This window comes from Chroicocephalus ridibundus, chromosome 2 (genome assembly GCF_963924245.1).
Source record: "Chroicocephalus ridibundus chromosome 2, bChrRid1.1, whole genome shotgun sequence".
NCBI classification, from domain to species: Eukaryota; Metazoa; Chordata; class Aves; order Charadriiformes; family Laridae; genus Chroicocephalus; species Chroicocephalus ridibundus.
The window spans coordinates 154,821,016-154,835,920 of record NC_086285.1 but is presented as its reverse complement, the minus strand read 5'-3'; the positions used below and the strand labels follow the sequence as shown (position 1 = coordinate 154,835,920).

At 37.7% G+C, this 14,905-nt stretch overlaps 1 protein-coding gene across 1 annotated transcript in view; it reads left to right on the top strand.

Moving 5' to 3' along the window:
* TAF2 (TATA-box binding protein associated factor 2) overlaps nucleotides 1-14,905 on the top strand; it is a 66,091-nt gene that overhangs the window by 34,555 nt on the left and 16,631 nt on the right. The window contains exons 17-22 of the mRNA XM_063324092.1: nucleotides 359-469; nucleotides 2,423-2,616; nucleotides 3,205-3,344; nucleotides 9,203-9,272; nucleotides 11,428-11,537; nucleotides 13,922-14,151. Coding sequence (XP_063180162.1) covers nucleotides 359-469; nucleotides 2,423-2,616; nucleotides 3,205-3,344; nucleotides 9,203-9,272; nucleotides 11,428-11,537; nucleotides 13,922-14,151 — 855 coding nt within the window. The remainder of the gene's footprint in view (nucleotides 1-358; nucleotides 470-2,422; nucleotides 2,617-3,204; nucleotides 3,345-9,202; nucleotides 9,273-11,427; nucleotides 11,538-13,921; nucleotides 14,152-14,905) is intronic.

Sequence of the window (14,905 nt, the reverse complement as noted above, 5' to 3'; positions counted from 1 at the left end):
GGAAAACACCCAAATTCAGTGTCTGTCGCAGAATTAGTTCCATCATTGGTTTCTGTTTTTCATTATTTTTCATTTATTACCTTTTTGATATTTTCTTGACTTGAGAGTCTTTTCTTGGGTATACAGCTTTTTTCAAATATGTCTGCACTATGCCTAATCATTGAGCAATAATTACATAGTTTATTTTACCTGAAAATTATATAGCATGTGGTGTGGTTTTCAAAAAACATTTAAATACAACTTTTCAGAGATTTTTGTAAAATTGTTAATTGCTCCTTTTCAGGATGTAGCGCTTTTCAGAGTGTAACTATCATTTCACTAATGCATGAATGATGATAGTATTAATTTCATTAAACAGACTATGCCTGTTGCCATGGCCCTTCTGAGGGATGTTCACAACCTCTGTCCTAAGGAGGTTTTAATGTTTATTTTGGATTTGATCAAGTATAACGATAACAGGAAGAATAAGGTAAAGAATGTGCTTATTTTAATCTCTCACTATTTTGTTGAAAAAAGTCTTAGTTAATATACTGTATGATATTTTATGCCATTAATGTAAATATCTGGCTAGGAGAGTTGATAAAAAGGTGATACACTAAACTAAACAATAAATGTTACAGAATGTGTTCTGTAGCTGACATTTCTGTGGCAGCGTTTCTTGGATATTTCTAAGCTCTTTGTGCTTGTTGACTTACTAAGGACCTGCTAGTCTTCATTTGCACACATACTTTTCATGCTTTACTCTTTTTCATTCAAAAGACCCATGTATTTTGAGAAAATGTGCATTAGGGTAACATGTAGCATGCACAGTTAAGCACTGGTTTGTTGGGGCTTTTTTCAACTTGAGAAGAGTATTTGAAAGAGAAAGGAAAGGAAATAATTATTATTTTTTTTAATGATGTACAGGACTCTGGGATTCAGGGTTCTGAAAGTCAGCACTAGCTCACAGAACTGGATTGTCTTCACCTAGTTAAAAATCAGCTGAAACCCAGGTTAATATTGTTCCATCACTAAATTGAAGCATCTGAGTTGTCATCTAAAGTTCTTTCCCACACAGACCACCTCTGAAGGGTGATTAGACCCTTAAGATCCTGAGACGATACAAAATTCCATCTCCCTAGCTGCAGAGGAAGTCTACAACTGTTAGGAGCCTAGCATAATCTTTCCAATTAAGTATCCAAAGTTAAGTGGAACAAACCTGAAGCCTCTTAAGCCTCACTTTCTTGTGTTGTAGAAACACATACGGTAAAGAGACACTTTTTTGCAAGATACTGAAATAAGAAGATGATAGAGGTAGAGAGTTAGACATGTGAATGCAAGCACCGGTAGTCACAGAATGCAGTCAGTTTTGTGAACACGCTTATAAATACTTGAAGAGTGGGTGTCAGGAGGATGGGCCAGGCTCTTTTCAGTGGTGCCCAGTGACAGGACAAGAGGTAACGGGCACAAACTTGAGCATAGGAAGTTCCACCTAAACATGAGGAGGAACTTCTTTCCTTTGAGGGTGGCAGAGCACTGGAACAGGCTGCCCAGAGAGGTGGTGGAGTCTCCAACTCTGGAGATATTCAAAACCCACCTGGACGCGTTCCTGTGCAGCCTGCTCTAGGTGACCCTGCTCTGGCAGATGATCTCCAGAGGTCCCTTCCAACCCTGTGATTCTGTGAACATCTGCCTACCACCAAAGGAGAGATCCCGCCTCACTTTTCCAAGTATCCCTTCCACGGATGTATTTGACATCTTCTGCCAGATCTGAGAGATAATGGGTTTGTTTAGATTAAATTAACTAATATTCAAGTCTGGTACTTTTTTCTGCTTTTTAACTTTTATTTTTCTACTTTTTGCTGCTTATTAAATTAACACAACCAACAAAAGCAGCCAACGCAATGGAAGAGGTGAAACTGTGAGCCCAGGCAAAAGGACTGAATGAAGAAGCAAGTTTTTCCTCACTAAGCAGCAGTGAACCCATTAGTTCAACTCAGAAGCTTGTGAAATGGCTCTCTAGATAAACTGTCTGATTTTCTGAGGTGCTAAGCACCCCTTAACCTTGGTAACCTTGGTACTGAATATAGAAACAGGTAGTTTTAGATGCTCACATCTAGAAATACTGGCTTTTATTTTCCATATCTGGAAAATATTCAATGCCTGTTTTTTCCATTTTTATAAAACAATGTATTGTTGTTTATAAAACAATTAATATGCTCAGTTTACACAGTGAAGATTAATGATTGATAGTATGCCTGCTTGCTCAATCACTCTCCAGTCCATTTTCAGAACAAATTTATCCCTGTTTTCCTTCCTCATGCAGTTTTTCACATGGTTTTTGGTTTAAGATCTTGTTCTGTAAGAGTGCTTGAACATTTCTTAGCTTTTAAAGACTATATATTGTTATAGTTGCTTGTGTATAAATGCTGTTTTTATCTAGTTTTCAGACAACTACTATCGTGCTGAGCTGATTGATGCCCTAGCCAACTCTGTAACTCCTGCAGTCAGTGTGAACAATGAAGTTCGAACATTGGATAACTTAAATCCTGATGTTCGGCTTATTCTTGAGGAAATTACCCGTTTCCTAAATATGGAGAAGCTTCTTCCCAGTTACAGGCACACCATTACAGTCAGGTGTGGTTTAATAATTGTCGTACATGTGAAGAGAGCAGACACATTAACGCTACTTTTTTGGGTTTTATGTACCCTTCTGTAATTAGTATTTGAAATTTTAGCTTGTGTGTCTTAATCTTAAATGTCAAATCCCTTCCAATTTCCAAAAGCTGATAAACCAAGTTTGTCTTGATTGCTTTATTTTTCAGCCTCAATTTCTATCAATGTAGACTTCTAATAGCAGATATAAGTTGATCATGCTTGTGCCTTTTTAAGAAGAGCATTTATGAAAGTTTTGCAAAAGGTAGCCTTGTAACAGTATCTGTAGAGTACATAACATAATCCGAGCTGTGTTTTCTCTGTAAATTTGTACACTTCTACTGAAACCAAACAAGGGATTTGACATGGTGGGGAATTTTGATTGTGTTTCTGCCTAATTCAGAGGTAGTGAGAGCTATGTGTTAATGTATGGAGGTAATTGTAACATGATAATATGGATAATGTAATTCTAGAAAAATTGCAGTACTTGATTTTGAAAAAAACAATGTTGTTCTTCTTGGCTGACATTCCATAAACCTAATGTAAATTTCCTCTTTCTACCTCATCTAGCTGTTTAAAAGCTATTCGGGTGCTGCAGAAGAATGGTCATGTCCCAAGTGATCCTGCTCTCTTCAAGTCATATGCAGAATATGGGCACTTCATAGATGTCCGAATAGCAGCATTGGAGGCTGTTGTTGATTACACAAAAGGTACTTTTTTTCAAGTATTTTAACACTTCATAACACTTGTGATATAGTAGAAAAATGTAATACTTACCTCATCGGTACTAGGTTGAAATAGCGTCCACCAGAAGAGCTTGTATGGTGACACATGTATTGATAAGAACCTGAGATTTCTGTGAATGTTTTATCCTAGAGAATGCAAGCTTTATGAAGATATGGCGAGCATTGTTTCTCAGTGTCTTGCAAATTGAATCAGATACCTCAGTTTTGAAATAATAAGTAGACAGCACAATGAGTAGTGGTAAGGGCTTTTGATAATTTCTTTTTAACACTTAATTTTCAGTGATTTTGATTCAGTTGAGTTCAGCCATAATTGCCAGTCAAAGTTCTTGGTTTTACTTTACCTTCTTGCTAATCTCTTTAGTTTGCGTTTTGCGTGCATCTTACCATTATAGATTTTTGAAACTTAAAAATCAACCAGTAATCCTTAAAATAATCTGCTTTGTCATTCCTTATACATAGCTTATGTTTGTGAGATGTTCCCATTCTTTTAGTATTGTCTTTATCTTAGTTGACTGTTGCAGGTTCTTGAAAAAAATACTGGGTAGCTGTCTTAAATGCCATTTGAAATTGAAATCCAATCCTGACAGATTTTTCTAGAGGTAGTTAGAAATTATAGCTTTAATGATTTGCATTTTATAAAATGAACTTAGTACTACATTGGCCTGTTCATTTATTTGTGTTAGTCTTTCTCTGTTCACTAGATTTGTGGCAGTTCTTGTGTTTGAAGGGTTATTCCCATCAAAGTCGCCAAATCCTTCAATTCTTCCTCTGTGAGCAGACTGGTGATTCTAGATGTCTGATTATTCTGCCTCAAATTTCATGTTTTCATTTTCAGGATAATGGAGAGTTTCCTTTTGCTTTTTGCATGAATAATTGTTTTCTCTTTCTTTATAAGGGCTTTATTACTTTGGTAATGACTGCTGTCATTCTGTCCAAAGACTTCTCAAACTAGATGGGCAATAGGAGGTTTTAAGGCAACTGGAGTCTTTGAGTGAATGCATCTGACAGAATTTGGACATACACTTACGGACTGAAACCAGACTGTCATACAGAAAACCCAGTGACTTCAAGGGAGGCTGTGTGCTGAGTGTCAGTCTCAGGCTCAGTCCTCAGTCTTCTAATTCACCAGGCATTATGGATCCATGACCCACAGCATATGTATCATTTGGTGACTCTGTGAGTGATCACAGATTCATAGGATCATAGGGTTGGAAGGGACCTCTGGAGATCATCTAGTCCAACCCCCCTGCCCAGAGCAGGGTCACCTAGAGCAGGTTGCACAGGAATGCGTCCAGGCGGGTTTGGAATGTCTCCAGAGTTGGAGACTCCACCACCTCTCTGGGCAGCCTGTTCCAGTGCTCTGCCACCCTCAAAGGAAAGAAGTTCCTCCTCATGTTTAGGTGGAACTTCCTATGCTCAAGTTTGTGCCCATTACCTCTTGTCCTGTCCCCGGGCACCACTGAAAAGAGCCTCGCCCCATCTTCCTGACACCCACCCTTTAAGTATTTAGAAGTGTTGATAAGATCCCCCCTCAGCCGTCTTTTTTCCAGACTGAAGAGACCCAAATCCCTCAGCCTTTCTTCATAAGAGAGGTGTTCCAGTCCCCTAATCATCTTGGTAGCTCTCTGCTGCACCCTCTCCAGCAGTTCCCTGTCCCTCTTGATACCCAGCTAGAATTCAGAGCTCTGAACTCTACTGGTGCCGTGCATCTCTCTGTTAGGCTGCTCACTTTGTTCCTCTCTTCAGAGGGTGTTAGTGGAAAGATTTGCTGGAGAATGGAAAGCTTACTCATCAGCCTGCTTCCTTTAGAATAATCTCCTCGCTAATTCATCCCACCCTTTGGAAAGACAAACCGATAGAAATAATGTTTTCTCATTAAATTCTTGACCTTTTATGGATGGTGTTCACAGTTAATAACTGACTTGGAAAGAAAGTGTTTGTACTGCAAAGTAATATATCTTTAAAACAGCTGATCAAATGGGTTGCTGTATAAGCAAGATAGGGTAAGTTGCTTGAAGTACTCTATAGGAAAGTAAAACTTGAATGGTAAAAAGTAGTAGAAAGAATACTTGAAAAATCAGTGATTGAGCGGAAGGTAATTTTTGGCAGAGCTCACCGTGAAATCTGGAAATGATGGATTAGAGTATTACTGTACCTAACCACCTTGACCCCTGCCAACAGCTTTTTTTCTGATGCGGAGGTAGCAGATACAAATACTTACCTGCTATAAAGTCACTACAATTCACAATACAGCCTACTATCTAACTAGTCGTCAGTACCATTTCTCAAATACAGCCTTCCAGCACTGAACACATTAGCTTCTGCTCCTGCTGTATGACTGGTAAGTTTTTGGTGGAGGGGTAGATCGGGAAGCTCAGCGTACTAACTGACCTCTTCAGCTACTTGAAGTTAGCAGTGCTTGTCTCGCAGAGCCCTAAACCGGGCTTTGGAAGGCAAAATGATTGGCCGTCTATTGCCAAGAGGTCTGATTCCAGTTGTTCCTGGTTACCTGGTTTCCAGTTCATACTGGATGTAAACCAGCAGCTATCAAATGCCTGTTGCTTGTGCCAAAGCTGGCTTTTTAACAGTTCTTGTAAAGGAAGCTGACAGATTTTGTAATTTCCATAAAAAGCAAAGTCTGTATTTTCTGGGGCAGTGTGGAACTCCCATGTTTTTCTATCAACTGTTAGGGTAGGAATAGCACTGCCTTTTTTAAGTTACTTTAAAAGAAATAATTTCTCCATGGAACTGAATAAGTTGTTTTCTTTGCTGTTAATAGCAAGGCTTTTTTTGAGACACGGTAACTCTGTAAAATGCTTGAGGCAGCATATAAGGACGTGGACCATTGATCTAAACTGGCTTGAAGTGAACAGACGTTATTAACTTTTTAAAGTTAGCTTTTGATAGTTATAAGTATACAACAAAGCAGTTGCATGTTTATAAGGCCTAACAGCAAACTGTTCTAAATAAATATCCATAATTATCTAATCATCTCATGAATTTTAAAGTTTAGGGTCACAGAGATGCTCTGCTGTAATTGAGAACTGATACACCATCTCTTGTAATTTGAAAAAATCTCAAGAGGATTTTTACTTCAGAAAGCAATTATTTGTTTTTATGACTACCAGAAGTATGAAAATACACACATCTTTCTTTTACCATAGCTGTCTCCTAGACAAACTGGCAAGACACAGACAGGATGGGTGATCTGTGAGATGGGTAGGAAATTGGGTCATAGGTTACACTCAGAGGATGATGATCAATGGTTTTTATTCAGGCTAGCAGCCTGTCACAAGTGGGGTGCCCTGGAGACATCTGCATAAATTATCTGGACAACAGCATTGAAAGCAGCCTCACCAGGTTTGCTGATGACACTAAACTGGGTGGTGAGGTGGACACGTCAGAAGGAGAGCCATCATATGGAGAGACCTGGACAGGCTAGAAGAGTGGGCAAGCAAAAACTGCATGAAGTTCAATAAAGACAAGTGCAAGGTCCTGCATCTGGTACAACATCACCAAAAAGCCCAGCACTGGCTAGGATCTGAGGGCTGGAGAACCTGCCCTGTGAGGGAAGACTGGAGGAGTTAGTCTCTTCTCTCTGGAGAAGAGGCTCAGGGGGACCTCATCAAAATACTCCAGTACTTCAAGGGCAGCTACAAAGACAATGGAGGCACTCTCTTCACAAGTAGCTACATGGAGAGGATAAGGGGCAACAGGTACCAGTTGCACCAGGAGAGGTTTCATCTTGATATAAGAAATAAATTATTTTATGGTGAGAGCCAATCAGTCAGTGGAACAGCCTCGCCAGGGACAATGGTGGAGTCCCCATTGCTGGAAGTTTTCAATATGTAATTGGACAGGGTGCACTATAAGGAAAAAGCAGGGAAGACTTACGTTATTTCAAGCACAAATAAGTTTAAGAAGCAAAAAGACTTTCTTTTTTTTTTTTTTTACACAAAAATATGGTGTTTTTTGGTTCTGTTTTCCAGTAATATCAGCCTCTAAAAGCTTAATCTCCTAGACTTTTCACTTTCTAATCAAAAACCATTTTAAAATCCCTTTTGTTAGCAGTCGAAATAATTGCAGCTTGCTTACGATTGTGACTTAATGTCTTCACCGTGTTGTGAGTCTTTGCTGCATGGTTATATAATATTATTTTTCTTTCACACAAAACAACTTTTGTATGCACTGTTCTAGGTGCCTTCTATCCCAAGCAAGGGAGCTGCCAGGGAAAGCAGCTGTGCATGGAGTTGAGCACAGGCAGTCACTAATCCCTTAAAAGTATGTCCTAGGCATAGCTTTTCAATGATTTCTCCGGTTTTTAAGGCAAATCTGAGATTGCAGTTCTGGTCTGTATGGAGATTGTCTGTATGGAGTTCTGGTCTGTATTCTGATCTGGAATCATCCAGGACTGTGTAGCCATGGTCTAAACGGTGCAGAACATGAGCTAATACATTCTGCCTCTAAACAGGGCTTGTCAGCCTAGTTCAGTGTCTCACCAGGATAACCAGTTCTGTTCTGGTTGCATTGCAGGAAGAACAGAGCTGACTTGCAAGTGGCCTGCAAAAGACTATTCATCCATCTTTTAAGCAATACTGTAATGTAGTTTTTAATTGCTTGGCTGCCTCCTCCCAATACAGGAAGAGATATTATGTTATAGCCATCCAAAGTATTTAAGAACTTCTAATAGAACTGAAGTGGTAGTTCTCATAATATAATTTATATAATTGCCTCTTCCTTTAAAAGCAGTTTACCCTAGTGAAATAACAGGGGAATAATAGGTATTAGAATTGATTGGACTAAAAAAAATTATGTTTAAAAATTGTTGACTGAAAACTGACTGAGATCAGGAAGGAAAGTTGATCTTGAGGTATTTAGAACTGAAAATACAGTAGGCTGTACAGGGGAAGAAAGAAATACATTGCTAGGACCACAAAGTGGAAAGCAACAGAAATGTTTTTGGAGCTGTCCATACAGGAATGATTATTACACCCCAAATTCTGAAGTAAAGCAAAGCCTAAGCAAGCTCTTCATTGTTTTGAGGAAATGAGATGGGAATACTGCTTTAAAATCTTAACAATTATGCACCTGAGAAAAACATTACATAAAAATTCTTTGATTTTTTTTGTGTAATCAGTGATGATGATATCCTGTGTTGTTTCCTATTTTGCAATGTTACTCTGACAATCGAAGGAATTTTGCCAATGTAATTTAAATTTTAAACTAACAAGCTGATTTTGTTTCCAACAATGTCAGGCAGCAATTTTCTGTAAGCATCTGCTGATAAGTTTCAAAATACATTTTAATTGCAGAGTATACTGATTAAAAAAACTAAAGAAGGCTTCTGAGAGGAGCATGCTTGCAGTTTTCTATAACCCCTGTAGTCTGCCTCTTTCTATCCTATTTATAGATAATAGTCTTTCACGGATTGCTGTGTATGAGCATTGTATATTCTCTGTTCCCTATAGAAAATAGTATAATTGTGATTGTTGAAAGAATATTTGAATATGTTAATTTTAGGAAGGACACAATACCAAGATGATCGTTTACTTTGTGATCTTCCCAGTCAACGCTCACAAGTGACAATTATATGCTAATAGTTAAGTTGGTGGTTATTGAACAGTTGAAGGATGAAGAAGTTTTTGTGCACATTTCTATTTCAATGTAAAGTAAACCACCTTTTATTTTGAATTTGTGATGTAATTAAGGAGGTCCCTCTGGTTGCAGTGATTCAAGCTAATTCAGGAATTTGTGATTGTCTTGATCAAAATCCTTACACTTCATATATATTTATAGGCATTTTATTTTATTTTTTTTTCCAGTTGATAGGAGCTATGAAGAACTACAGTGGCTGCTTACTATGGTTCAGAATGATCCTGTACCCTACATAAGGTCAGTGAGTTAAAAAAGGGCCAGTATTTTTACTAATGCTGGAACTAAATAAATTCTTGGCCCAGAATTGCTAGATTAGATTAAATGCCGAACTGCTTAATACTTCTTCACAAGACTGTTTTTTCTGCTTGTTATTTTTTATAAACTGAAACTTGTTCTGATGTTTCAACAGCTTACCTCTCAAAAACTAATATACTCTGTTCTTATTCTCCATTATATGATTTTTGTCTTTTATGTTCCACCCCTGTTGTGGAAGTCTGAAGTTAGAGGTCATTTCCTGATCATAAATAAAGTATATAAATCTGATGTTGCATATGTCAAAAAGTCTTTGTAATATTTAGAAAAGACAAAGGTTGACACATAGTGCACACAATGTTTTGCCAGCAAGGAGTGTAGAGCAATTGTTAGACTGTAGATGGGGTGAAAGGATAACGTGAAAATATGGTGTAATTTCTAGTATTGCCTGTTTCAACTTTGTTTCACCAATGAGGGATTGTGTATTTTAACATGTTCATTATAAACCCTTGAACAGCGAGGTTCATAATCATTGTTTTTTTCCCTAACACTTTTTTCTTATAGCCACCATTAGAATACTGAGTTTCAAAGATTAATAATAATAATTTTACTCTCTATAGGTGATTTCTTACAAAGATCATAGCTGCAAGATTGTTCTCCATTTTATTTTTGTCATTCTTGTTAATGAAAGCAGATACAGTTAGACTTACTAGAGAAGATTTAGCTTCAATCTTGGAAGGAGATTTAGTATGATTTGTATCTTTTTAAAGAGGAGTTTAAATTTTGTATTCAGTGCTATACATAAGCCTCTTCTAACAGAAAATATAAAAAAAATCTGTAAGAGTTTTCTTGTCCAAAATGAGCAAGACAGCAAGGGGAAGGCTGGCTGTGCAGGAAAATGGTTAAAATAATAAGTAATGGAACAAATAATTATTCTCATTCATTAAATGTTTTCAAGGCCAAGTTTAAAGTCAGAAAGTGGGGAAAAATGTGTCTGCTTTCAGCTCAGTGTATAAATATTGTAAGCAAACATGGTAAGTGCAGAATTTTTATACAGCAATGTAACTTAAGAGGTGACAGTGTTCCTTTCCAGAAGTCACTGGGTTTGGTCCTGTCATTTTGTATCAGTCATAAACATTAAAAGTTATTTAAAAATTCTTTGGTGTCAGTATGTAAGGAGTTTATATGACAATGTTGCTCCTTTTTGGTAATTATAAAGTTAGTGTGCAAAAAAAGATTGTTACTAAACAGAAGAGCATAGTCACGGAATCACGGAATCTTCAGAGTTGGAAGGGACCTCTAGAGATCGTCTAGTCCAACTCCCCTGCTAGAGCAGGATTGCCTAAAGCACATCCCTCAGGGCTGCATCCAGGCGGGTCTTGAAAATCTCCAGAGAAGGGGACTCCACACCCTCCCTGGGCAGCCTGTTCCAGTGCTCTGTCACCCTCACTGTAAAGAAGTTTTTCCGTGTATTTGAACGGAACTTCCTATGTTCTAGCTTGTGCCCATTGCCCCTCGTCCTGTCACTGGGAACCATTGAAAAGAGCCTGGCTCCGTCCTCCTTAAACCCACCCTTTAGATACTTGTAAACATTAATCAGGTCCCCCCTCAGCCTTCTCTTCTCCAGGCTAAAGAGTCCCAGCTCTTTCAGCCTTTCCTCATAAGGGAGGTGCTCCAGTCCCATAATCATCTTGGTTGCCCTACGCTGGACTCGGTCCAGTAGTTCCCTGTCCCTCTTGAACTGGCGAGCCCAAAACTGGACACAGTACTCCAGTTGTGGCCTCACCAGTGCAGAGTAGAGGGGGAGAATGACCTCCCTCGACCTACTGGCCACAGTCTTCCCTATGCAGCCCAGGGAATGTAGCTTACAGTTTTGTACCTAACTGTTAAAAATCATGTCTAATAACTTCCTGCTGCTTTGCACCTTACTTTTTATCTTTAATTTATATTGCTGATGGTAAATCTGTGTCTATCCCTATTGAGGACAGAAAGAAGAGCTAAAAGCCTATCATTGGTTAAAATTTTGGAAGAAATCCTATATTTGAATATTTTGTAAGAATATTGCAAACTGAACAGACTTTGTAGTCTTAGTGTATTCACTTGGATTTAATAAAGATGATCTTTCCTATTTCTTTTTCAGGCATAAGATTCTGGATATGCTCACTAAGAATCCACCTTTTACGAAGAACATGGAGTCCCCTTTATGTAATGAAGCTTTGGTAGATCAGCTTTGGAAACTGATGAATTCAGGTTGGTTTTTGGTTTGGTTGCGGTTTGGTTGTTTTGGGGGTTTTTGTGTTGTAAGGTTTTTTGAAATAAGTGTTGAAGACTTGCTTCAGAATGTTGCCAAGAGCTCTCTTAGTTTCGATAGTTAGAAATTGAAAATTCAGTCTCAGAAGTTCAATGTCACGCATGTACCTCCAGAACTTTCTCAGTGACACAGGGTACCAAACCTCCTTGTTTTTCGTTATTTTGTCTGCTGCTGCAGTGTGCTTTGATGTACTTTGGCATAGAATGATTCTTTGACCCAGATTTTGAAAGCAAATGTTTCCTCAAATGATGATATCTGTGATACCTTTTTCTTTATAGTTTGCTTTAGATTAGATAGTCTCTCTTTGTCCCCTTTTACTAAACTCTGAAAGAATATGAGAGGATAACATTTGTATAGATAATTTAAATGAGATTTTTAGAAGTGTATTATAAATCTAAGACTCAATTTGCCTTGTGTGATTAGGAAAGATCCTAATGAGAGAAGGGCTTGCATCTTTACCATTGACCTGGTTTTCGTTACTGAAGCAGTTTTATCCAGTCCTGACAAACTGCCCTTTAACATCTGGCACATTACTACATTGATTACGTATAAACGTTTATATAGCTTTTTTAGGTCATTGAAGGCTGTCTGTTCTCTGTGTATCATTATTTTTAGTGTTTAAAAGTTTACAGCTACGCTCCAGGGGCTGAAGTGGAGAGACTACTAGTAGTTCAGTTTTGTAGGATTTGCCAAGTGTCAGGCACGGAAAATAAACAATTTTGATGTTCCCATCAGAGAGTTTGTTTTTCCTTTTTCTTGAGAGAAGAGCGCGTGCGGTGTTACTTACAACCATTACCTCTTTTTGCAAGTAACAAATAGGGTATACATTTTTATTATGATTCATGGGGCTTTAAGTACTTAAATTTCTATGCATCGGGATGACATAATGTTTCAATTTATTTTCTGTAAGGGATAACTGCAGCATTCCAGGGTGCCTTGGAAAAATGTTTCTTAATGTGAGACAAGTTAGTAGCCAGGTTTAAAGCTGCATGATTCTAGACTCATGAGTTGCTTTCTTTTAACATAAGCACATGCAATATAAAACAGACTCTGATGGAAATCTGTAATCTTTTTCTTTTTTTTTTTTTCCCCTGTGTTAATCTGCCTTAAATTGATAATGCTCACAAATTCCAAAGGTTGCAGAGAAATTCAGCAACCAATTGTGTTTAAGCTTAGCTGTTCCACTGGAAAAAGAGAGAGATACTGAAGGGCAATTCATCATGTAATTTTAAGATGTACTAGTTTAAGAAGTTTAGTAAATTATTTATAGTTTTAAAATTAATATTTGTGAATGTGTCATTCTCTGGACAGTATTTTAATGTTAGAAATGTCCAGATTAATATTCATATCCCTTTCACTTGTAACTAGGCAAGTGTAGGTACAGCTAAGCATATGCAAAACAGTATTTAGCCCCATGAAACTTACAGGGATAGATCTTGTAATTTTATTTTGTGCTAAGTCTTGCACAGCCACATTAACATGGCAGTTGGCACATCTGTGTCTTGTTTACCAGATACAGTTCTATTCCTGCTGTGGAACAATATGTTCAATAAACTTGCAATCAGTCAAGAGCTGGGCTGAGTTAACACCAGAATCGCTGTATTTGCAGCATTGCACCAGATGTTCGATGTCTTTCTGGTGCGATTGGTGCCAAACGTGCTTTGACCATTTGTGTATGAAGATATAAAAGCAGCACACAGTTTGCAGTGAAAAAGAAAATTGATGCATTGCTTTGTGCAATAAGAATACATATCTCCATTATGAATACAAATTAAAGTATGGAGTATCCAGTGAAGTATGTGACGTAGTGGTGATATCAAAAAGCATGTTTCTGCATTGCTGGTTTGTGTTATCAGTGCAGTTTCCAGAGGTTACAGTTCTCAGTCAAGCTTAAGGCTCCTACCCTATTTCATGGAATACATAGGCAAGTGTGACCAAATCCATTGATAGGGCAACTCAGTTTGGTAACAAAACATTCTATTTAATTGTTGCATAGTAAAAATAAAAGTGAAACTTTAAGAATAAAAGCATATGGTTGTGATTATTTTCCTTTTATTTTTCATTATGTTGTTATAGCACTTAGTTTCCCAGCTTTGTTCTATGAAACATGCCTGGCTTACAACCCAAACAACTTAAAGCCTTCCTTTTAAACTGGATGTGTCAGGTGAGTTTGAGTCAGTAGGAGGTAGGAATAATGAGGGAAGTGTATCTTAAGCAAAGAAAAAGTCATACTCTGGTGGATCCAGATTGCTTAAACTGTCTTATTTGTGGGGGAGAAGAAGATTGTATCTCTGTATTAACAATAATCTCTTTTGGACTTTAGGAACTTCACATGACTGGAGATTACGATGTGGTGCTGTGGACCTCTATTTCACACTTTTTGGCCTCAGCAGACCTTCTTGTTTACCATTACCAGAGCTTGGACTTGTTCTTAATCTGAAAGAAAAGAAGGCTGTACTTAATCCAACGATTATCCCCGAATCAGTTGCAAATAATCAGGAACCTGTGAATAGTACTAACAATCACGGACAGTCAGTAGGATTTCAGAACACCGTAAGCACAAACCATCTGCATACGTCCCATTCAGCTGGCTCTGAGTCCTTGCATTGGTTGCTGATTTAATTTTGTAATGTGTTCAAGCTTCTCATGCTTTTACCTAAGCTACCTTGATACCTTGTTACTCTTTATTCCTTTCACTTGAAAAACTGGCATATACCGTAACTTTTTTGACTTTTTTTAAAACTGCTTTGCATAGCGTATGCAAGCTTTTTACTTGTTTTTTCTAGTCTCATCATTTCTGTTCTTTATAAAACTTTACTTTTTCTGTATTGCTTATGAGACATGAAGTGATTCACAGAAATGTTTGATGCTGTGATGAAAACTTTTTTTCATTAGACTAAGAATATTGCTTATAGGCAAGTTATGCAATTTTCCAAAACAAAACCTTTTATAAGTAAATTTATTACACCTTAAAATACATAGATATACCTCTTTTTAAACAACTTTAAGAGATGTTAAAGTTGGAACTTTAGCACATCTTTATTGAACACTTAAATCCGACTCCTTAGCACTGTGCTCTGAAGGATTTGTAACAACTTCTGAAAAATCACATACATTAAGTTTGATATCTTTCTGGCTTTGGAGGCTTCAGTCCATTGTGTAGTTAGAAAGCTATTCAAGCTTACAAGCTATTCAAGTCATAACTTTTCTTAAGAATAACCATCACTGCTGCAAGACCAAGTCTTTTTGTTGGACAAATTTAATTATGAGGGGAAGGGGGGACAGTGTAAGGAACGGGAAGAGGACA